The 25,293-nt window shown below is 47.1% G+C and overlaps 1 protein-coding gene across 9 annotated transcripts in view; it reads left to right on the top strand.

Annotated features, from left to right (window-relative positions):
* MTCL1 (microtubule crosslinking factor 1) overlaps positions 1-5,507 on the top strand; it is a 124,093-nt gene extending 118,586 nt beyond the window's left edge. For 6 of the 9 annotated variants that reach the window (XM_045065382.1, XM_045065381.1, XM_004742720.3 and 3 more), the window contains one exon: positions 4,312-5,507. In XM_045065382.1, coding sequence (XP_044921317.1) covers positions 4,312-4,506 — 195 coding nt within the window. In that variant the 3' untranslated portion in view covers positions 4,507-5,507. Of the gene's footprint in view, positions 1-1,520; positions 1,578-4,311 lie in introns of all 9 variants that reach the window. The other 3 variants (XM_045065384.1, XM_045065385.1, XM_013051389.2) reach the window with 1 other exon arrangement.
* The last annotated feature ends 19,786 nt before the right edge of the window (positions 5,508-25,293 follow it).

Raw genomic sequence — 25,293 nt, 5'->3', positions numbered from 1 at the left:
ACCATGTGGCATTGCCAGTGCCCTACAGAAATGGCAGTGGCCATTTCTTTCAACATAATGATAGTATATTGGCCACGTTTGGAATAGGTGTCTTTGTGATAAAGCTGCTTAGTACGCTGAGAAGAACGAATACCATGGTTGAGTGTTCTCAGGTGACAAATGGTGTCTTGTGTGGACTTCTGTTACCCCATCCCTCCAGGGGCCTGAGGTCAGTGAGTTTCCTGCCACAAAGGGCTTATTTAGGTGGATGCCCTAACCTTCGTAAGGCTCTGGAAGCATCTGGTGAAATGAGGGCTCCAACCCAAAACATTACCTGGTTGTGTCTGCAGTTAATTCCATTAATATTAGAAACTAAAGAGAAATTAATGTTTAGGAACCCAAAAGGGTTCTGAGTTACAGTGACCGCTCCAGGCAATCTGTGATAGTAGAAAGACAACCGCTTCATGTAAATCACAACCACGAGGCATGAAACCGGTTTTATCAGGACTGAACTAGGCCTGTCCGCCTACCAGTCAGGGCCTCTGTGGAATGTCTGCTATAGATTTTCTTCTCACTGGGTGTGCTTGCTACCAAAGAGATGATTGGCCAAGCTCGGAGATTCAGAACCTGCGCAGAGCGCCCAGTGGCAGAGATTAGATGTTGTGGGCTCTCTTTTCCTTTTCTGTTGGAATTTTGCTGACTCTTGATTCCACTGGAGTTCCTCCTTGTCTAAACTGACTTCCTGTATTAGGCCCATTGGAAACTTTCCCACCACTCCATAAATTATGGAGTAAGTAGTTCTGGGTTTTCATTCCGGAATCACCAGGACTAATGCTGATTATCCAGCCTGCCCCAAGCGCCCGGCTGTGGGCCTTTCCCTGTCCACACCCTCGGATGCCCGATCAGGGGACCTCCCTGGCGGGGGTGGGGCACAACGGGAAATCTCCCTTGTCTTTTCTCCCTCCCCCGGCCCCCATGGTTCTATTTATCCTCTTTTTCTCTTGAAGCTGTAGTACCAGCTCTACCCTGCAGAGAAGCTAAGAGGAGAGTTGTGGTGTGAAAGAAGAGAACAATCTGGAAATGGAGTGCTATTCTTTCTTCCCGTGTCTAGTGCACAGTGTGAAGGGAACTTCTCAGTGAGAGCAGTGGCCACGTGATCGTTGCAACTAAAACAGACCATTTAATCCTCTGTTTCAAATACAGCAGTCATGTGGCTTCTATCCCTATGCGCGCCAAAGGGTTTCTGAAACGTGAAACGCCACAGGGCGAATCAGGGAGGAACAGAAAGCGGGAGGGAGAGGTCTGTTGCTGTTCTGTCGTGAGGGTCCCTCTGTGCGCTGGACCACCGGGACCCCGGCAGAGAGAGGCCTGCGTACCTGCGCGTGCACCTGCCCACTTCTGCGGGCCTCACGTCTCTCCTGATAGCTGTCCCTGGAGCTGCCACCAGACTTATTGACTTTAAACCTTTACTGTTCTTCTTTTTTAAAAACTACTTTCCAACCTACTTGCTTTTCTTTTCTTTCTCTGTCTGTTCTGTCCAGAACCAAACTGTCTTACTAACTGCCCCCTGGGGACTCTAGCCCTGCCTGCCTCACGCCGTAAGTGCTTTCTACCTTCTTTGCACACCATCTGGAAAGGTCCTCTGTGTAATTTGGGGTTGGTATCTGACACTCAGAAATGAGGCCGAATCATGCCAGGTGGATCTGCCCTGTCCGGAGAGCCCGCTGCCAGCCTGCCGTGGCCTGGAGTCCATCTTCAGGAGCCAGTCGGCAGGCGTAGACATCCCCAGTTGCTCTCTGGAGTAGCAAGTGCTCACTGTGAAGAAATCCTGCTAACGTTTCCGCTCTCTGCTTTCCAGAGGGCAAAGGGATATTGGCCGGAGAGGGGACTGTGTCGGGCACAGAGGCCTGGCCTATGGGGGGTCTGTGAGCCCAGCGTTTTCCCAGTCAGCCTGTACCTGCTCGCTGGTGTTCTAAGGCACATACACGCCACCAGATGCTATAATGAGCTGTGACCATAATGCGATGAGGCTTTTCTCTCTTTCAACAACTGCACCAGAAGGAATAAATCCAAATGTATCTTGTCCTTCCAGATGATCACCATAGGTGACCTAGTAAGCGCTCACTAAATATTTGTTGGATGAATCAACAACAAAGCCATCCCTTGGTCCAAAAAAATAGCCTCATGATTGTCATCTGAGCCTGAATGGAGGCATGGGAAAAAAATCCCAACTTAACCTTTGATCAAGAATTGGTCACCCACCCACCTCACCCACAGGTCTTAACTCGGAATGCTAAATACAAAAATGCACTTGGCTCTCAATGATGAAGGAGGTGCTCCCAAGATAAAATGGCCACACAGCCAGTTGCAGTAGCCTCTCAGGGAAGGACAAGATCATTTGCTTGTATATACTGGTATACTACTAAAGAGAAAGTTCATGCTTAAACCCATGGTCCCCCACTTCTTCCTATTAGGGGTTCACACGGTCTAATCAAAAAGCCCATTCTGGTCCAGCATCAGCCAGGTAGAAAAGGGCTGTTGTGGAGTCAGGGGAAAAAAACCTATGGTAGCAGCCATCCCCATTTTCAACATACCTGCCACACATGTAACACACATCACACACTCCTACACAGCACATACAGCCCACGACACACACAAGATGACACAAAGTGCACACACGCCACATGCCCTCAGACACGGCACATACAACGCAGCCCTCATACCCAACACGATCCCACACGTACACTACACAACACACACAAAATACAAACAGAACACAACATGCAAATCTTAATACCAGGAGCAGAGACAGAAAAAGACAAAGCCGTGGCAGGTTTCCCAAGCCACGCAACCCCGGCGCATGTGCACCCGCGGGCTGAGGGGAGGGGAGGACAGCTCCCCCACTTTGAACCCCCTCAATTTGCATCTCAGCTATTTCAGGCTGGGCTTCGTGGGCGAGGTCTTCCTGGTTGTCATGGTTCCCATCAGCGGAGTGCTTTGCTAATCCAGGCTTCCCCATCCTCTGCTAGGACGCAGAGTCACAAAGAGGCAGGAGATGTTTAAGAGTCGTCTCCAGTGTTAAAGCCATTTTCCACTGAGCCCACGGGGGAGGCGGGAACCACCTCACTCCATCACTCTTCCAGAAGGACCACGCCGTGCTCCGCCTTCCGCCCTCCCACCTCCTCCCATTGCTCATCGACATAGCTCACTGTCTCTTCTCTGCTGTCACTCCCTGCTCCGCAGACCAAACCGTCCTCATCCTGGCCTCTGCGCTTGCTTGTCCCATCTCTGTCGGTCTTCCGCCGCCCTTCTGACAGGCTCTGAGCATCCTGTGTTCTCTGTCGTTCTTCATCACAGTGGCTTACCATCTCAGCTTTTTCTCGTTTGAGTGTCACTTGGGGCGGGGGCGGGTTCTGCCCCCCCCCCACCAGGGAACCCACCGTTTCCTCACACCCCCACCACTCTCTTCTGGGCACCGGCATGCTCCCAAGTGTGGGCATCCTTGCTTCCTGTCCTGCAGACTAAGTAGCTCTACACTCATTAACACCAGGAAAGGAGCGCAGGCCCCTGAGAAGTCCGACAGGTCATTGGCCCTCTGGTTGAGTGTGTTGTGCACGATCTGTTCGAGGGCGTAGGATCCCTGTGACAAGCGCAAGCACACTCTGATTTCCCCTTTTTAAAATGCTGCAGTAAGGAAGAATCATTAAAGAAAATCAGAACGAAGTTAAAATTTCTGCCTGCAGCATTTTTTTTTTCCATGCCGTGGGAGTTTGTTTAACCCACTGCCAGTCAACTTAGAATAAGCAGTAGCAGAGTTCGTTTTAAGGTGAGTGTTGTTGCTAATGCAGCTGGATAAATCATGGGTCTCTTCGTGGGCCTCCCAACAGACCAAAGCGTAGGGAGGCTGGCCTGTTAGGGCCAGGTCACTGTGGCTAGTAGATCATTCAGGAAGACCAAAAGGATGGGATCAACTGGGTTAGGATGTGACCAGGTGACGGGTGGCTCTCCCCACCTCCATAGGCTCCAGCCCAATCTGGAAGACGCCATGTAAAAACCCATCTCATTGCATTGCCATGTTTTGATCATACGTTGCTATCTTCTCATTACTATGTCACTGATCATCTGTGCTGAATTTTTCACTTAACACTTTAAGTTATTCTCCTGGAGCAAAATATGAATTAACGTTCTGAAGTTGCCCCTGACCCATTGCATTGAACTTGAGTCTGTTGAGAAGTGTGTTTGAGGAGAGTCACACCCCACGCCCCCCCCCACCCCAATCCAGGGGACCTATCAGTGTGAGTAATCCTGTCTTTCTCTTTCTCGGCTTTGAAGGAACTACCTTGTTCCGCACTAGCTCCATCCCTAGAACCCTGCTTCTCCAGGCCCGAGAGACCAGCAAACCGTCGCCCTCCGTCCCGTTGGGCCTCACATTCCCCCACTGCCTCACCGGCTCAGTCACCCGGAGACCCAGCCTCATTGGAGGAGCTCGGCGACGAGGAGCCACCAGGGGAGAAGACACACCTGTGACGAGTGCAAAGTTTGCATGGATTATCAGGGAATAATTCCCTGTAATTTGCATAACCACACTGTCGTCATCAACCAAGCTCCGCCCACAAGGAGAGATCTAGCTTTCCCAAGGTCAAAGAATGTTTTTAAAAAAACACACAGCTGCTGAATGTCCAACCTGTGAACCTGAGATGTTTCCAGAACGAAACCGTAAACGTGCCTGTAATAACTTAATTTTTTTCATAGCTCAGAAAACTATTTTTGTCTCCATCTTTTTTACACACAGTATATTAAACAAGAAAAAAGCTAGATAAGATATAAATAAATTTAAACAATAAAAGTTTTAAAGATGTACATTTTAAGAGATTCTGAACACCCTTGCTCTCGATACTGGCTGCCTCTCTGTTAAATTTGCACTGTTACACTTTGGTTTGGTTAATTTCCACGTTGAATTGGGGTGTGTTAAGTTAATTTTATTTTGTCAGTGTCTTGGGTTTTTAAGAATTTTTGAAATGCTTCAGACTGTCTGATTCAGTGAACTTTTTGTAGTGAAAAAGCCATGAAGCCAGTCGACAAGACCGACATCCTCTCTATGTGAGGGGATACACGTCCGCATTCTTGAAAAGGTACAGAGTCCTCAGCTGGGCTTACCAAATTTGCTGTATAATCCACGTACTCTACTCGACTTGCACGTCTTTGGGTTCGAAGCGCTGGGGTGCCTGTACATACTGCTGCTGTGGTCTCGCCATCGCCTAAGTGTGAGTCACCTGTCCCACCGTAATACGTTGTGAATCCCTCGTACTGTATTTTTATCGTTGTCCTCCTGCACTGAGATACAACAGCAATGGCATTTTTAAATTATTGTTAACGATGAACTGGCAATATGCAGTGTTTACTCAAAGTTTTCTTGTTTAAGGAAAAGCACTACAAAAAGTCAGGAGGGTACCACACTGAATCAAAGGATGGTGCCTCAGAGTCTGTATGAGACAATGATGAAGTAGAAATAAAACCTTTACAAGATGGTGGCCTGTGCCGGGACCTCGTGTTTCACATGCCCTGCACCCTCTCCTAAGGGCTCAAGTGACAGTTTTCCATAGCAAGGGGAATGAGGGAGAGGGGAGGTCCTGACACACCTCACTGGGGCACACTGTGAGCATGTGGTGCTCCGCAGCTTCCCTGTTCTCTGGAAGAGTGTGCTGGGGTAGATGAAAAGGCAACTTCATTCTGACTGAAAACATGGCAGGCATGGAGGTATGAGGAAACTCATATCCAAAGTCCAAATGTGCCCGGCCTCTCTCCTTCTCCCCTCTTTGGGAAAGCGGGAGTGGCCAGTCACCAGGAGGGTGCCTCCATCCCTGATGTCTCCGGGCTGTTAGTGGGTGACAGAGTAGGGGTTTATGAAGAGGTGACGCTGCCAAACAGAGCGTAAGAACTGCTTCAGGCCGAATGTCCTTCTCTAGACTCGTTGACAGAATAAACTCTGTTCCCAGCGTTCCCACTTTTAAATATTCCACCTTTAAATATTTCCCCCCCCCCTAAAATGGAAAATGCCAACTATTGGTGAGGACATGGAGATACTGGAACTCTGGGGCACTCCTGGGGCAGCCACTGTGGAGAACAGCATGACCAGCCCTGAAGGGAAACCGAATCATCTGTGCTCCAGCAACTGTGGTCGTAGGCCCAGAAGAATTGAAAGCTGGGACTTGAACAGCTCTTAGCCCACTGATGTTCACGGCAGCGTGACCCATGGAGCCAACCGGCGGAAACAACCCGTCCATCAGCGAGCGAATAAACGAGCTGTGGTCTGTCTATGCGCTAATATGCTGTTCAGCCTTAGAAAGCCGGGAGATTCCGGCACGTACGTGCTGCCTATCACATGCACGAGTCTTGAGGACGTCATGTTAAGTGAAATGGGCCAGTCACAAAAATAACAGTGTATGGTTCCAATTCTATGAAGTACCTAGAGTAATCAAATTTATAGATACAAAAAGGAGAATAATGGTGACTGGGTTACAAGGGAAGAGGAAAGAACAGGAAGTAAGTGTTGAATGAGTACAGTTTCTGTTCAGGATGGGCAAGTTCTAGAAATGGATGGTGTCCCACAGCACGGCTGTACTTCATGCCACTGAACTCTACCCTTAAAATGACTAAAATGGTGAATGCTAATGTATATTTTACCACAATAACAATTTTTAATGCAAAAAATACTCCTCCTAACAAGTCAACAAACTTTACTTCTGTGCCCATAGTAAATGCTGGAAGGTGCATTAGTGTTTCTCCAGTTGGAAGCAGCCGGCTGGCAGGAAGAAGGGGAGTCATTGGCACTCATAGCTGGAAAAGTGCCAGAAGTGCCATCACAGGGCTGGGCCTCCAACAGTGCCCTCAGGACCCTGGTCTCAAGAGTCGGCTACAGTGGCCCCCAGCAACTCCTCTTTGTTGCTCAACTCCTAGAGAAAAAAGATCTCTTATGGGTGGCACCAGCCAAAGCCCCAGGAGTCCTAAATCTCATGGGTTTCCTGTAACTCACACATCGCTCCCTGAGCCAACTGCTGACACATTTGCCCAGCAGAGGACAACTAGGGGGCTGGCAGAATAGAGGCGAAGGTGTATGGCAGGCAGTGAAGGCGGTGTGCGACGGCAGGGCACCCCAGAGTTAACAAGGAAAGGTCTGGTCATCAGAGAGAGAAGGTACAGTCTGGTTGGAGGAGATAAGATTCCCAAGCACTAAAGCAAAATGTAGAAATGCTGTGGTATAAATCCTAAGGACACTAGGGCTTGAGTTGGACCTTGAGGAAGAATGGATTTCAGTGTGGAGACAGGGAGGGGTCGTGGGGTTGGGAGACCAGGAGGAGCAGAGTGTGAGGTGGTGGCAGTAAGTACATCAGACAGGAGCAGTGACAGGCTCACGGGGCTGGAAGCAGACCCTGGGGTGAGCAGAACCACCTGACACAGTGCCAGTACCTTGAAAGCAGGTTTGGAACGTCTCCAACCATCCAATTTTCTTTCTTTATTTTCTTTTTAAGATTTTATTTATTTGACACAAAGAGGTTGCAAGTAGACAGAGAGGTAGGCGGTGGGGTGGGGGAAAGCAGGATCCCCACCAAGCAGAGAGCCCAATGAGGGACCCGATCCCAGGACTCTGGGATCATGACCTGAGCCACCCAGGTGCCCCTCCATCCAATTTTCTAATAGTTGGGCATAGATATTCTTGAGTCTCTTTGTTGTGGAACTACTCCAACACCTGCAAAAGCAAGACTGTAAGTCAGATGGAATCATGTTCTAGACTCCTGCCCAAATGAACGACTTAGGCAGCTAAGTGGATTATTCTGGGCTCTGAAGGGGAGCAGGTGCACCAGGGCCTGGCCTGCAGGGAGTGTGTGTTAATGTCTTCAGGAGCTGTCCTCAATGTGCCACTTGCTTTTATGTTCTGAAGAAAGAGGCAGAAGAAAATTTCTGGAGCCCAGCTAGCACCCCTCACACACGGGGCGTGCCCTGCCCACTGGGTCAGGACCAGCACCAGCAGCCCAGAGACAGATCTCATCAAACTATACTCAACCTGGGCTTTTTTCTTTTTCATTATCTGTACACTCCATGATTCTAATTTTTATTTAGTACATTTGTGTTTCATTCTCTCTCTTTTTATTTTAAAGATTTTATTCATTTATTTGAGGGAGAGAGCACAAGTAGGGGGAGAGGGAGAAGAAAACTTCCTACTGAGCAGGGAGCCTCAGGCAGGGTCCCCATCCCAGGACCCCGGGATCATGACCTGAGCTGAAGGCAGACACTTAACTGACTGAGCCACCCAGGTGCTCCTCATCCTCTTTTAAAATTAAACTTGCCAGAATTAAGCATATTTCTTTCGTTCAAAAAGTAACTGAGAAGTACAATTATTATTTTCTATTTTCTAACTCACTGGTCTTTTTAAATTATAAAATACACATAACATAAAATTTACCATTTTAACCACTTTAGAGTGTACAATTCAGTGGCCTTTAGAGCATTCACAATGTTGTGCAGCAATCCACATTGCCTAAACCCAGAATGTTGTTCTGGCCTACCCCTCTTCCCCAGCGCCCCTCCCCCCCCTACCCTACCCCACCACTCCCAGGGTCGCAAGTAGGCATTTGGCAGTCGGTCACCCCAGTCCTTGGCACCCATGAATCTGTTTTCAGTCTCTGTGGATTTGCCTATTCAGGATATTTCACATAAATGGAATCACACAATATGCGGCCCTTTTTGTCTGGCTTCTTTCACTTAGCATAGCCTTTTCGAGGCTCAGCCATACTATAGCACGCATGCGTCAGAGCTTCGGGTTTTTTTATTATTTTTTTAAAGATTTATTTATTTGATGGAGAGAATAAATAAAATCTTATTTATTTGATGGAGAGAAAGATCACAAGGAGACAGGCAGGCAGAGAGAGAGGGGAAAGCAGGCTCCCCGCTGAGCAGAAAGCCGGATTCAGGGCTCCATCCCAGGACCCTGAGACCGTGACCTGAGCTGAAGGCAGAGGCTTAACCCACTGAGCCACCCAGGTGCCCCACATTCCTTTTAGAGTTGGACGCTATTACATTGTATGGATGCCCTTACATGTTGTTTGTTTATTCATCAGTTGATGGTAATGTGTCTATTTTTAAACCAAAAGGACATGCTTTGGTTATTTTAATCAACCTTCTGCATTCCCCAGTTGCCAAAAAGGAGGCAATTCATGAATAATTAAGACATTTATCAGTGAACTTAAAGCACTGAGGCACTTCAGAGTCTTTAACTTTTAGGCATAGTTGTTTTCATGAGGCCCCCAGTATGTCTTCTGCTCAGGTTGCTTGTCTTTGGTTTGCATTTAGTCCTTTGCACATCTTTCTTTGAATGCAGTGTGCCCTGGAAACCGGTATAGCAAGAAATCAGGCTGAGTCATGAGCGAGCTGGCTGTTTGAATGGATCTGATGACACCCGGTCTTTAATACACCCTGGGTCACTAGAATCAGTGTGGCACCTCGAGTGGAAAAATCTGGATTTGAATTTTGGTTTGAACACTTCCAGGAGTGTGACCTTGGACCATCTCTTGAAGATTCATTTGAAAAACAGCAACAATAATGTCTACTTCCCAAGCGTGTTAAGGATCCAGGTTTATTGTGTGCAAGATACTCTGCTAGGGGGGTGCGAACACCAAACATGAACAGAAAACTCGAGCTCCTGCTTTTGCAGAGCTTCCGTTGTAGTGGTGAGAACCCCAGGCACACAGGTGGGAGTGCGGTGGAGAGGTCCTGAAAGGCTTTCCTGGGGAGCTACCGTTTGAGCAGAGGCCTGAGCAAGGAGCAGCCGTGGAGCTGTGGGCCGGCAGAGAGACTCGCAGGTGTAAGGCTGGGAGGAGGAGTGCGCATGCACCTGGGATGTTCCAGGTAGCGGAAGGCGGCCGTAGTGGCCTGGGCGAGAGGGAGACACCGGGGGGCTTGGGAGAGGCCACATGGCCCCCAGGAAAGGGTTCGGATTTTCAGCTAGGTGGGCGGAGAAATCCGTTGGAAGATGTTAAAGCAGGGGGATTACTTTTTAGAAGATTTCTATGATATAAGGATAAGAACGGGGCAAGGCTGGAAGGCATCCTGGTCCAAGACATTTGTGTTGACGCGTAGAAGCCACGATGGCGACTCGGACCGCTTTTCCGCTCCTGTTATTATTAGCCGCGTCGCCAGCAGGATCGCCACGTGCTGCTCGTCAAGAACCAGCCATTAGCAGCCGCTGCTGAGGATTCCGCAGGCCCCGACTCCAAACTCCAGAATCTGCCGCCGTGGTTCGGATAAAAAGTGAAGGAAGCCCTTATTTATTCTGCGGCCTCTGAGGCCCCGGGCCCGGGCCGGCTGTCCTGCCCACGGCCGCGCGCCCTGAAGAACCGGTCTTCCCTCTTCGCTCCCATCCTTTCAGGGCCAGAAAAAGCACACAGCATGGTTTGTATTCCTTTCCCGTCTGGTTGCATTTTGTTTTGTTTTTAAGGTCTGATCCTTCCCAAGGAAGTTGGCACTTGTGCGCTATTCATCCTTCCGTGGGTAACTTAATAGAAGTGGCTTGTCTCTGTAGGGGGCGACTAAGACTCCAGGCACCGGGGTGGTTGGGGAGGCTGGGGAGGTACTGATAGGGCCTGAGCAACCTAATCTCAAAGAACGGGATGGGAACACAAAGCAAGCCAGCCGTTGTTTTTCGTAAGCCAAATTCCATCCGTTAGATTGAACAAACCCACTCCATTCCAATGGAGCTTCTGTAACTTCCCAGTGAGCTAATAAACTTCGGCAGGTCTCCAGGACTCCAAAGTTCATCATTCCCATGGTGATCCTGGAGCAATTCATCATTCGTCAACCCACGGCCTGCATTGCGGCCCCCCCTAAATTCACTTCTAACCGATTAAAATAAAAACAAAGTCCTGAAGATACTCTGATGAAATAGGCACACCTAAAAACAGCTTGTGGAATTGTAAATTCTAAATCCCAAATTTCTGGGGCATGATTAAGCAATTATCTGTAAAACTGTTTATACTTTCTGAATCATTTCACCTAGGGGAATTTACCCCCAAATAACCCCAATGACATCAAGGTAATTTGTATAACAGGTTTTATGACAGCACAAATTATACAGAGAAATTTGAAAATAGGCTAATAAGTTAGAGCCCATCAACAGATTTGAATACTGTGCTCATTCGTTTAAAAATCAGTCTTAGCGACAGAGACTGGGCTAGCCTGTGGAAATGTAAACATAAATGTTACCTCTCTGCCCCCAAGAGGCTCATGACCAGGGCAAGGGCGTCCAATTTCTTTGGTTCAAATTCTGCTGCATTGCTCTCTAACCAGACACCCTTGGGAAAGTTACCTATGCCCTCTGAGCCTATTTCCTCCTATGAAAAATAAGAATAGTAGTAATCACATAATAGGTAAGCTATGCTGATAATGCTTCTTAAGCACCTAGAATAGTGGCTGGTGCTATGTTTTGTTAAATGAAATAATTCTATAAATGCCACATTATCATACAATATAACAAGTCATAATACTATATGTAAATGTAGAATGAGCACATAAAAGGGATTAGTTCTGCCTGGGGTGATGGTCTAGGAGGACAGCAGGCTGACTGTTTGGTAAGAGTCTTCAAGAATGTGGGAGGTTTCACCAGGTGGAAATAGTGATGGAAGAAAGAGCATGAGAAAAAATTTAAGAGGTACTATCAAAGTTATGCATGTAATGCTCCTTTCAGATTTTCCAAGATAGTTTCACAATTATTTTCAAAGAGTATTGTATATTGAACTGGTAGGTTTATCTAAGCCCTTTCCCCCAACTGCATCTATGTGACGCCATGCTAAATGGAAAGAAAACCAGATGGAGAAAAGCTGTTCATCCATCTCGACCTTCAGGATGCTGCCATCCATCCCGACATAGTCTTCCCAGAATAAGGACTGCCCTAGCAGGAATGCCAGTTACTCCTTCCTGAGTATACCATCCTCTATGGCATTTTGGAGAAGGAGTCACTTTTACTCTTGTCCACTAGAAGACTCTCAGTCGTGGCATTCCTCATGAAGCCAGCAACCTCATCTACTCTTTTTATCATGGGTTCATGCCTGTGGACATGCGAGTTAGACTCTGGGCAGTACTAGTGTTCTCAAGGTAGTGCTAATAAAAAGGGAGCTTGTGTTAGTCGTGAGAGTTCTTCATGAATATTCCATGTACTCCTGAGCACATAATAAAATGGCTCCTCCCACCCCCTTGGAAGTTGGGTGTGGCTGTCGGCCAATGAATTGTGAATAAAAAGCAACAGGTGTCACTTCCTGCTTAAAATTTTAAGAGCCAGTAAGCACACCACCTACCTTGTGCCTTGACAGTTATGGTAGCAGGTGTCCATCCAGCTGGGCCCCCAAAGGACTGTCATACACAAGCCCACTTTAAATATGTAGCATGAGGGGCAAAGAAGTCTTTGTTGTGTTAAGCCACTGAGATTTGGGAATTGCTTATTAAAACAGCATGTCTTCGCCCATCCTGACTCCAGTAATAGTCCCCCAAAATTGTAAATGTGTGTATGAATAATACAAAGAAATCCAAGCAGGAGATCAAATTTTCACAGCATAAGGAAATGCTAACAAAGACATAAGAGAATTTAAAGTTAAGCAAATGGTTATTATTTTTCTTAATTCATTTTCTTAATTCATTGAATTCAGAATAAAAGAAATAAAAAGAATAAAAGAAATTTCCAGTTCTTTTAGCCAAGAGGGTAGATGAAGGCAGAACTGTGCTTAATACAGAACTAATTGACCACCTGTATGCAACAGAACCAGATGCGCCAAATATCCCAGCCATGCTCCTTCCTGCTCCTTTGCTTCTTCCTACCTTCACTTGCTGTTGGAGAAGTATAGTTTGAGCTCTGCTCTTGAGCTAGCCAGCTGAGACGAAGTTGAGTAATGATTGTCCAGGGAATTACAAGTACAGGTTAGAAGAGACCTTAAGAGCATCTTGGCCAAGCCCTAACCTTATCTGATGTGTTAAGTAACTGAGATCGCAACCATTTTCTGGGGCGGCTTTCTCTGTAACTTAGCACAACCATCTCTACTGAGCTGTGTTTGAGAATCACCCAGAGTAACTTAAGCCCCTTCCCCCAACTGCGTAAGTCAGACTTCTGTGGGTGTGGCCATCCATATATTTTAGATGTCTCCCTGGTTGTTCTGTGCAGCTGGAATTCGAGAACCATCAGAAGAGAATTTCTTAACCTCGTGGTTCCCAAATGTCATTGCACACTGGCATCACCCGGGGCTTAAAAATAAATAAATAAAATAAAGCCTGTCTCTCCCAGTCTTACTGATAGACTTGCTCTCGTGAGACCTGGGTGTCAGAAATTTTTAAAGACAAAAAAAAATAAAAATAAATAAAAATTTAAAAAGAAAATTTCAAAGAATGAATCCCCATCAGAATTAATTCTGTTTTACAGCACACAGTTGGGCTGCCATAGTCTTAACCAAATTTAAGAGCTTCGGGTCTATTCAGTCTGACGTGGGCACAAATCCTGACTCTCCCACAGTGTGTGCTGCGGGCATGGTCCTTACTTTCCATGGAGTTCAGATTTCCTGTTCTGTAAAATGGAAATAACCACAGCTGCTGCCTAAGGTGGTCGTGAGGACTGAAACAGTGGGTCAGCACTGTGTCCGGCAAAAACTGCTCAAGAAACACAAGTGAGTATCATCTCATTTCATTCTCTCGCCTATTCTGTAAATGATGTCCTAACCTCATAGCTAAAGGAACTGAGGATCAGAAAAGTCGTTGGTTGCCTCAAGGTAACATGGTGATGATTATCAAAGCCTGGGTCATCCCAGGGCTTTACTGTACAGATACTTGCAGCTGCCTCAAGCACACCCCATTCCCCAGCCCGCCCGGGCTAACCACATGGGGCCAGGCCGCCATGTTGAAAGGACCCCACTATGGAGCACATTTAGGTGGTCCAGTGGACCTTGGCCCAACTCAGCTCACCTGCTTCTGCCCTGGAGCTTGAGACTAAGTCATGTCTTAAATCTCGTTGACGTCATCTCTTTTCAAGATTGTAACATAGCCTCAGTTGACTTATTTACCAGAATCCTTTTCTCGGTGTGATCACAAAACGTAATGGTTACTCACAACTGTTTCTTATATTAATATGGTACACTTTCCAAAGGTATCATGGCCTGTTAAACCCTCACATCACTCCTTGCACAGAAGGATGAACTCGGGCACTCGGGACACATTATTTATATTTGCTTCATAGATTCCGGAGAAGGCAGGGAAATTGCCCAAGGCATTTACTCCTATATCACAGAATGTGATCTTTTGAAGGAAAAGTATAGAACCACAGAATTAGATGGGGCCCCCAGCACCCTTGGAGATGACCCACAGGTTTACTTTGTTTACTTAAAATATGTGTTTATCATGGGGAGGGGAGGGGCCAGGGCCCTGCTGCAGATGCCCTCCAACCTCACACCTGCTGTGTGAGCAAAACTGTGACATTGGTGGGGGCAGCACCAGGGCTGGCTGGGGCAGACGTGGGAGGGGGAGACAGAGCTGTTTAGCCCACCTCCTCTCAACTCTATTATCCCCTCGCTGCTTTACTTAGATAGGAACAATTGACTTCTCACTGCTATTGGGCAGTTTCAAGAATTTTCCCAGTCCCCATTCAACCAGAATGAAGCCCAATTCTTCATTTTGGGCTCTCCAGGAATTCTGGAGCAGCTGCAGCTTGGCTAAGATGGGATTTATCCCTATGGATTCTCAGGCTGCAGGGTGTAGGGTCACTTGTGCTGGCGATTTTGATGCCCTGAGAAAGCAGAGAGGATTTCTGGGTATGAAAAGCCACCCTTCTCTCAGCCGCAAGGGGATCTCTCCAATCACTTGTTGCCTTGTTGGCTACACCTCAGTGAAGGAGGTCATTTCCAGGCCAAACTGGTTAAAGCAAAACCCCAAAATAACAAAGCAGGAACATCTTCCCCCTGAGAACACTGTGTCCTCAAAGGTCAAGTTCAAATTGAATTGAATTCTCAGAGACACTCAAGATCTTGTCTAAATTTACCCTGACCCACTTAGGGAAGGAGCCAGAACCAAGCGGACTTTTTTTTTTTTTTCTTTTTTTTTTAATGAAATTTGGGACACCATACTCAAGGCACTGATGCCCCATAAAGCAGCCAGTGGCCGCTTTGGAGGTTGGATCCAACATCAACTCGCCGCCTGGGAGACCAGATGGGCAGCAAACTGCTTCTGGTGGTGGTCAAGGCGAGGGCTGGGGCCACACCTGTGCGCAGTGGCGCCAGCAGGGCTGCTGGCAGGATGGTGACGCGCTTGCGAGAGCGGCTGGGGGATGCGCGGGGCGCCGCCTGGTTGCCTAGTGACACCTCGCAGACGTCACTCATGAGCATCAGTAGCGACATCTGGTGAGCAGAGGACTCTGGCATTTCGACAAAATGGGTTGAAATGGTAAAATGGATTTTAAGTCACTGCTGCAGGTGGGAGATAGAGTGGATGGGGCTTTGGAGGCCAGAAACCTGCCTCCTCTTCTCATTTAGAATGACCTGTTTTGCTTCCCCCTGGTCAGGAGCACACCCCATGTGTGCCCAGGCAGGTGGCGCAGCCTAGCAGGTGGCTGTGCGCTTGCCAAGGAAGGCTGGTTTATACTTCCAGCTTCCTGCAGACTAATTTTGCTCTGCCACTTGCAATGAGATGAAAGCCAAAGGGACCTATTCCTGACCTCCTTGGAACCTGAATTAAGGCAGTGTGGCTTCTCAGGCGCACCGGGCTGTGAGCCACATGAAGGCAGGGATTCTCTTCCTTGTAACTTCACAGTGCCCTCAAGAAATTTGCAGACCCTCAAGAAATGCTTGTTGGATCCAGCACTCTCATTTCCACTTTGGGCGGGGGGAGACAATTAAGGAATAATAAATATTAAATAAATATAAATAAAAGCATTAACATTTAAGGAATAGAGCCTAACCCAGGTAACCTGAAAGACCTACTGCCTAGCATAAACACACACACACACACACACACACACACACACACACGGCACGGTAATAAGCACATTGTAATTCTAATAGCTATGGTTTATGGACAGATCCGTGGTTTCACAAAGTGCTCTGATACACATCATTCCTTTAATACATTTATGATCTGGGGGCCTGAATATAGTGCCTGTTTCCCATTAGTCATTCTTTCTCAGTCCTTTCTCAAACTTTCCCTCATGCAAGTCTTCCAGTCACTTGGCCATTACCTGCTCCAGGGGCACCTCTCAGAGAACCCTGCCCACTATGGGCCAAGCAGATCCTGAGCTGTTTCAAGAGAAGACCACCATGGGTAACTGGAACAAGGAGGTATCAGAAGCCTCACATCTCCCTTTGCCTCCAATAACCTGGCCAGTTTGTGTTCGTCCTCTGCCTGAGCCCCACAATTATTGGCTGGGCCTAATACATCCAGAAATTATAACTAATCACTAACACAGTAGTGGTCATTTATTGAGCACTCGACTGTGTACTAGGTATTATCACATTTAATAAACAATTTTATAGATGCATCTTAAAGATGAGGAAACCGAGTCTCAGAGGGGTTAGGCCATTTATGGCCAATAAATGTGGAAGCAGCAGCTCAGATCCTGGTTCAGCTGACCCAAAGCCTGTGCTCACAGCCAGCAGCCGGCAGGTGTTCCTTCTGCACCATTTACCCTGTCCCAGCTCAGCGCAGAAACCTTCCAGTAGCATTTCTAAATGTGTGCGAGACACATCATTAGTAATCTGTTTCCTACCCATGCACCATTTGGGGTGATGAGAAGCTCCACCCTCCGTGGTCACCTTCAAGTAAGACTGATTAAGCCCCACAGGTGGCATATGAGGAGTCAGGACCTGAAAAGACATGTCCCACCCCAGTCTCCTCATGGTGGTGCCTTTGTTCAGTAGTTCAGCAAACACCTGACCTCTACCAAGTTCTGGGCGCTCTGCTGGACCTGGGCACGTGGTGGAAGCTGGAATTGACTGGGTTCCTGCCTGCAAGTTGCCGACAGCTTTGCCACCAGACCTATCACGGAGAAAAACTGTCCAGCCCAGCATTTGCTACAGTATCAACACATATTGAGATTTATTGTGGTTCCATTTGAAAATGTTGGCAAACATGCAGTGGCAAACAAAGCTGGTTTCCATCCAAGCCCTTGCACCAGACACCAGGGGCAATTGAGGACAGAGGCACACCGGTATCTGGGGTGGCCTGAGGCCAGGAGCATTCGTGAGCTGACGTTTGTCAAGTACTGTGCTTCTGTAAGATGATATTTTGTCAAAAATAGGTGACTCCCATGAATAAGCCATTTTTCAAAATCTTCTAGGAAATATACACGCATTTCTTTCCTCCCCCAATCACCGCTCTTCCAGTGTCCATTGTTGTCTTAATTGTGCAGGTTATGCCATCATGAAGCATTTACAAGCACCAGGTAGCAAATGAGAAGGGCTTAGATGAGAGCGTGCTTCAAATCCCGGTTCTGTTTGAGGCTACTGTTGGACTTCAATAACTAGGTCCCTATCCGCCAGGAAACGAGATGACACAAAGGTGTTCTATGCCTCTGCCTTAATTCCTGGTTTAACCTCTTATTATCATCAATTTCTTCCTGTTTGTTCAGTTGTCTCCCTGTCCACCTGCCCATCCAGCCACCCATCTGTCCCTTCTCCATTCGCTTCATGCTCTTGTTCATGCTGAGACACTGGCTATTCAGAGATCCCCAGGACAGTCTCCCAGATCAGAAGAAGGGATGGTTTTATAGGAAAATAAAGGAGAAAATGGTAGTGGGGAAGCTGTATGAGTAATAAGAGACCTTTGGTGGAGTTTGTGAGATGATGTTTTCTGGAAAGTCCTAATTGTAAACAGATCCATGGCTCCCACAAGGAAGAGCCACTTGGTAACCTCCATCTGGGCATTAACAGCCATCCCCTACCTAAGATGTCCCCCAAGGGTTGTGTCACCCCAAAACCACAATTCCCCCTGAGTGGGCCAGCCCGTCTCTCAAGGAACCATAGCTCTAGGCTAACTGGCTACCCTACACTAAGCAGCTAGGACACACCTTCCTCCTCCTTCCAGAGCATCTCCTATTATGGGCTATATGCCAGGATCTCCTGGGATAAGGAACCACACTGTTTTGTACCACTTGTTCTTTCTCATACACATGAGTGCAAGAGATGATTGTGAACATAGATCCTCTGGGCCTACTGTGCCATTCTATTCATCATAACATAATTCTACATGGACCACAAGGGCAACCATAATACAACTTTCCTTCCGACTTCTGATCACGTGCCATCACTAAATCACCCCAGGGATTATATTTATCTTACAGACCTTAAGATGAGTGGAAGTGCATTCATCTTACAGGGCCTGTGGATAATCTTTCCTTTCAATAAATCCATTCATCTGAGTTATTATGTGATTATGTGTTCAAGATAAGGTCTAATTACATATCCCTACCACCCAGATTCTTTCACTTGGACAATCAACAAATAATCATTAACCATCTCCTACATTGCAGCCTTGGTTGCAGGGATATGGAGATGAGTCAGTAGAAACCTGTGTCAAGGGACTCCGGAGTCCAGTGGAAGAGAAAGGCATAATTGCACTTCACTGCCATGCAGGGTACCCCAGCATTAATCATGTAGGAGGCTGGGCCTCATTCTGGGAGTGCCAGGCGAACAGAGGTGAACCCCACGAAGACGTCATTATCTCAGTTTATCCGATGTGGGGATGAGATTCTTGACTCAGATGGAGCCCTTCTAATCCTACTTTCCATATAAAATATATCTAACTAGGTTTTTAAATTCAGAGCTCACGAGGATAACAAAATGGTTTACTGCAACTGACTGAGCTCACATCTACGTTAAGAAAGATTCCAACATAGCATCCATATCAGAGTCATAAACACTGACTGCAGATCACACTCTCTTTCTCATTAAGGAGGTGGCGGTGCCTCCTAACCCATGTGACGGGGGCAGGGTCCAGTCCCCCCTCATTCTCTGCAGTGCTTCGCTGTCTGGGCTGCAGCTCTCAGACCCCTGAGTCTTCTGCTGAGGCAACAGCCAAAAGAACCTTTGATATCTACTGGTCTCCTTAAATGAGCATGCATCCTTTTTCAGGCTCAGCCCAACGCCATCTATAAAGCACCACAGAGCCCAGAGCTGTGTTTGGTGCCTTTGCTTTCTTTGCGGGATCAGTGGTCTTAATAAAATTGTCATCCCCTGGGCTGTAGCTACAGCCACGAGAGAAGCAGGCTTTCCTTCAGAAGCTGATCTACGAACACACCCCACTGCATGGCCACGAGGATGGCGGATCAATTTCTTTAGGCCCTGAGGACTAATAGGTCGCCATAGGACTCTGAGGCATAGTATGAGGTATTTTGCATGGGCTGGAAAGAGAGTATGGATAGTGAAGGAAATAATATCAAGAGAGAATCTGGAATAAAGAGGATGGAGGTCTTGATCAGGTTGCGATGCAAACATAATGGTGAAAAAGAGAGCTATAAATAAACAAGGATCGAGGTTGGCTGTGAGGGACACAAGACCAAAAGAGCAGTACTAGAAACAAAACAGGCTTGTTTCCCTGTCATGAAAACATAGGCAAAGCAGGGCTGGTGTCCACAATCATAAGGAGGCAAACTGCTTCTATAAGGTAGCTCTGTCACCCTCAACCTCAATGATAGCTCCTATCTCAGGGTCCAAAATGGCTGCTCATGCCCCAATCATCACAGCCTTATTCCATTCAGTGCAAAGAAAGAAGGAGTAAAAAACGAATTGCCCCCTTTTTATGAGGACACTTTTCAGGAACTGCATACACAGCTTCTTCTTACATCCCATCAAACGAGTGCTACTGAGTCACATCGCCACACCTAGTTGGAAGGGAGACTAGAAAATGCAGGCTTCGTTCTGAACAGTGACCACTGAAGGCTTTGTTGCAGTCTCTGCAAATGGCCTGAGCAAAATACTGAAGGTTAAGGGTCTCGAAGATGGAACCCTTCCGGGTGATAGCAGAAGTTGAGTGGACAAACCCCAAACACTCACCAGATCCCAGTAGATGCCCGAATCCATCCTCTCCCCCCAGAGCCCTTGCTGACTCAGCATTAGGAAAACGACAAACAGTCTTTCAGCTTTGGAGCAGCATTTTGGTAAACTGCCCAGCTTAACGGACAACTCCTTTATTCTCTGAAGATTGAGAATAGTTTAGGAAAAAATATCTAATAGAAAAAAGAATAAGGGCAGTTTTGTGTCCATTGTGTTGCTACGATCGCCCGAGAATAGGCCCGAGAGTTACAGCGCTGTGTCTGCTGCTGACATAGCCTCGGTTCCTCTAGTCTTTACTAAATGACAGCAAGATCTGCTGATTTGGAAAGAGAAAGAGCCACTTTCTCCTTCCCGTGAAGACGAAAAGCAACCTCCTGGCCTCCAGAGGAACCAGGTACTTAAAAGGCAACCTTCTGAGCAGCTGGGAGGTACGCAGGGACCGGGCTCTGTTCCTAGCTGCCTCGTGGGCTCCAAAGGCCTCGCCTTGGCTGGTGCTCCCGGCAGGGGCCCGGTTCTGGCCGGCTTCTGTCTTCCTCCAGCCCCTTTGTCCCCTCTCACCGTGCAGCTTCTGTCAGCTCTGGTCTTTGGTTTAGAAAAGACCAACAGGTGAGGTGTGGCCAACCATGGTGGATCAGAATGCCTTGGAGGCCTCATGGAAATCAGAACACAGATCCTACAGCGAGTGAAGCGTGCATGGGTCCCATCGGAGACCGATGCAAAGGTTGAGAACAAGCCTGGATGTTTGTGTGGCGCTAAAGATGACTTCACTGGGCTTCTCCCTTGAAATCCTTGATTAAGAAGCCCTGGACCTCTCATTACATTATTTAATGTAAGAATTGTATGTGTATGTATCAAGCTAGTATCAGTTAACAGGAAAGAAAAATTTTTTAATTATCCCGTGTTTATACTCCAAATCGTTTTTCTTTTTGAACAAAATACAAATAATAACAAAGAATGATAGAACAGTACTTGTGGATCCAGTATTCAAAACAAGTAGCTGGGGGCACCTGGGTGGCTCAGTGGGTTAAGCCTCTGCCTTCGGCTCGGGTCATGATCTCGGGGTTCTGGGATCGAGCCCCGCGTCAGGCTCTCTGCTCACCGGGGAGCCTGCTTCCTCCTCTCTCTCTGCCTGCCTCTCTGCCTACTTGTGATCTCTATCTGTCAAATAAATAAATAAAATCTTTTTAAAAAAAAAAAACGAGTAGCTGACATTTGCTGATGTTTATGTATTACTTAAATTACACTGATTCTCATTACCGATGGTCGTTACATTCTACAGCGTTGCCATGAGCGCTTAATTAGCCAATTATTCTCAGGGGAAATGTGGTGAGGTTCTCATTGAGAGCCTCTGGTGTGTGCATCCATAAACAGGACACAGTGTGGTTCTGTAGGATTTATACAATTTTTACATAAATGATATTATTCTGTTCCAATGTTCCACAACTTGCTTTATCCACTTCATTGTATGTTTCCAGGATCTCTTTATTTGGAAATATATTCATTCATTGAAACCTCAGTATAGTAATTGTGGACTCCGTAAGTAGACAGTATCAGTCATCAACGGTTTTAGGTACTTCCAATAACAAGCTATTATTCGTCTTGCTCTGGAACAGTTGTCTGAAAAAACATATCTGCCCATATGATACTTCTGTGTAAAACTCTCTTAGCATATGATATAGGGTATCATCAAAACCCCTGAGACATGAAGGTCATCCTCAATTTGACCCCAGGATTCTTTCTCCAGTGTCATCCCCCATCACTCATCCCAATCAATCAGTGCCATCATACACCTCATTTTCACATCTTTGGCCTTTACAAATGCTAATAACTTCGCGAGGTGGGTTATTGCCTTCTTTCCTTATCTGGCAAACTCCTACACAGCCTTCAAAACCCACCTCAGGGAGGTCTGGGTGGCTCAGTCACTAAGCGTGTGCCTTTGACTCAGGTCATGATCCCGGGGTCCTGGGATGGAGCCCACATGAGGCTCTCTGCTCTGCGGGAAGCCTGCTTCTCCCTCTCCCATTTCCCTTGCTTGTGTTCCCTTTCTTGCTGTCTCTCTCTCTCTGCATCAAGTAAATAAACAAATAAAATCTTAAAAAAAAAAAAAAAATTCAAACATCATCTCCAGTGACAGATTTACTATGAAGCCAGTGAAATGTAAGCTTCAGGACTTGCATTCACATGGGCCTCTACTACCACAACATGGGAGGGTGGAGCCATGTGTTTACATGGATATTTCGTGTTTGTATAAAAGAATAGAAGATATTTTTGGTTAAAAGTCCATCCAAACTGAATGAGCTTCAGAGCCCTCCAAGCCTGAGCCCCCTCCCCATCTGCCCCAGATCACCACTCTTGTTATGCTTTCCACGAGCTCCCAGAAGGGCAGCCCTCTGGGGTCACACAGCGCTTTCACCTTGTGTCTAATACATCATATCACCTATGATTTGACAAGACATATGAGGATTTCTGTTCCTGTGCCTGTCTCCATAGTAGGTATTCACCAAACATTTGCTAAGGGGATATTCGTGAGGAAAATATAAACAGAGCTTGGTGCAAATATTTGCTGATCTCTCCAGACTCGGTCATGTTCATCTTCAGAAGGAGATGGCCAACTGCCGCCTCGTTGCACGCCAGCAGACAGAAGGGAACAGGGGAGGTCGCGGGACCCAAGAGGGGGAAAGAGGACCTCAGGAGTGCTGTGGGAAGGGTGTGAAGCCAAATCACAAAAGCAAGGAGAGTCAAACAGAAATGGGATGGAGAGATTAAATAAGGCAGGGACAGCAAGGTGAACAGATCATCCAGAAAGAGCTCATGTTAATTTAGGTAGTGGGATGGTTTCACTGAAAAACAAAGGTAAAAATAAACCATATGTAAAACGGGGGAGATGAGGAAAATAAGTATTTCGTTCCTATTGCATAGATTGACTCTGAGACCACAGCTAACGCATTGCCTGCCACCTGCTGTCTCTCATCTGGGAGATCATCCCCGAGGAGCACTGACCCAGCCTTCAAGAACCAGCCTCGCCCTGACTTCCTGGAGCCATGGCTCCACTTTCCCTTCCTACTGCCGGGATTTCATTCCTGCCTCGGCTCGGTCCCCAAAGCTGTGACTATGAGGACAACTGCAGTGGCCCGCTGCTTTACTTATTTTAAACATCTGCGTAATTACTGAACAGCGCATGTAGAGAAACTATCCTTTACATTGCCTCCCGTGACCCCGAGTCTTCCAAAATTCACTGCTAGTTAGACAATTTTTCATGTTTTATATTTCAAGACATCATTTCATCCCACGTACCCAACCAAGAATGAGCTGTGTTCTGGAAAAAAAAATATGACATTGTTCTGTTAGGAAGAGGCAAAGAGGCAAAAGCAAAAGACAGGAGTGAAACACCCGGGCAAGCATTTCCCATGGGAAAGAATGTCACAGCTGCAAACAGATGCCTTGTGTCCCCGGACCAAGTGTCACTTACTCTGTAGAAGTACAGTTGGGACAAGTGTTTGCAGAGCAAGCAATTCCTTCCCCTCCTCTTGCCGTTAATCGCTATGCCGAGACCGGTGCAAGGAGAATCTGAGATCATTCAAAATTTAAACAGTGAATGCAGCAATCAAAATGTCACTGGGTTAGAGGAATGAATGAATAATTTAGCTCATGAAAAGTTAACATTTAGAAAAGACCAGACTTGCAAATTCCAAGAGGAAGATACAGCCTGAAATAAGATGGTCCCCTCTCTTCAATTAGAAATAAATAAACTGACTCCAGAATCTATATGTTCATCTCCCAGAGGAGGATTTTGGCAGGAGTACCATTCAGACCTGAGAGCCAGAGAGTGGGCTGGCCCCTGACAGGGTGGATTGGACCATTAGTTGATTTTAGCTCATACAGCACTCTCAGAGCTCGGACCAAGCCAGCTACAACCGGATGCCCGGCAGGGAGAGATGCAAAGACCACCGCTGCCCTTGAGGTCTGGTGGAGTCCGTGAGAAAGGCACAGGGATTGCATAGCACGAGAGTGTGTAACAGAGCTCAGACAGAACAGTGGGAGACTATTTGCCCAGGCTTGTAATCGTGTTGGTTGATGTCTGATAGAAAATCAAGGTGACAGGTGGTATCAAAGAGATGCCTGGGCTTGGAGACATGACTGTCAGGGAGCTCCAGCAGCCGGCAGCAAATTTGGAAATCAAGGTTGGAACCCTGCTGGGGACAACCATGCTCTTATGTCTTACATGACTATAGGTATGGTGATTCTCTGCCCACAATGTCCTCATCTCCTCTGTCCAACCGAAAGTCATTGCTCTTCCATGTAATAGGACATCAGCACCAGCTGAACTCTCCAGGGCAGCCCCAACAGGCCTGGGTGCTGGCTGCTCTCCATTTCCAGCACTTTCCAAGCATACCAGCAGTGAACACATCCTTTTGTGATGTTGCTAGCCTAGTGCATGAGCTGTTCAACCAGCAGCCAGCAAAGACCGTGTCTTATCTCCTCTGCATGCACAGAGCCCAGCGAGCAAGGCATTCAACAAATGTGTGTTAAAGTGAATGAGGCAGAGCTCCACTTCCCTTGGTGGGAGCTCCTGGCTTCCACCCTAACAAGAAAAAACTGAACACTCTAAAAACATCATTACTTTTCTTGAGCCCATCAAAGAGACAAAGCCACTAGACAATGAAGCAAATGTAATTTGAAGAGTGATGAGCTAAGAAAAGGTGGTACACATCACTGATTTGCCTTTAAGAGAGATGGAGGAACACATGGCTGCCATGAGAAGCGAGTAGGAAGGAAATAGCTTGAAAATAAACAAATTCTGAAATGTGGCCCAAGTATCACAGTTCAGGGTGATAAGGAGCTCTGGATACAAGGGGCAGTGGTCTGCACTTGCATGCAAGCTCTTTTCATTGTGTTGCCCTGGACCCTTGGTTAAACATTAGATGAACTTTTGCTACTGGCCAAGATGGTGTGCCAGGGACAAGATTAGCCACTGAGCCATAAAACACTAGAAACCTGTGACAGAATGATTTTGACATTGGACAACCAGCAGCCCAGGAAAGTCATGGCCTCTATCAGGCATTGTGAGAAAATTTAGGGCCAGGCAGGAGACTGTGCCTAACACTGAAGAAGGACCCAAAAAACTGAGAGCCCTCATCCCCCTACACAAGCCTGACACAGAGGAACAAGCCACACAAGTCTTCTGGAGGAGGGCACAAACAGGCAGAGAGGCCCCCTCCATGGTGGACATGCAGGAACCAACGAAGGAGGT

Source organism: Mustela putorius, unplaced genomic scaffold (assembly GCF_011764305.1).
Source record: "Mustela putorius furo isolate JIRA1106 unplaced genomic scaffold, ASM1176430v1.1 tig00003858_pilon_pilon_pilon, whole genome shotgun sequence".
Classification (NCBI taxonomy): Eukaryota; Metazoa; Chordata; class Mammalia; order Carnivora; family Mustelidae; genus Mustela; species Mustela putorius.
Note: the sequence above shows the minus strand (reverse complement) of the source record. Positions and strands in the feature narration are given on the sequence as shown.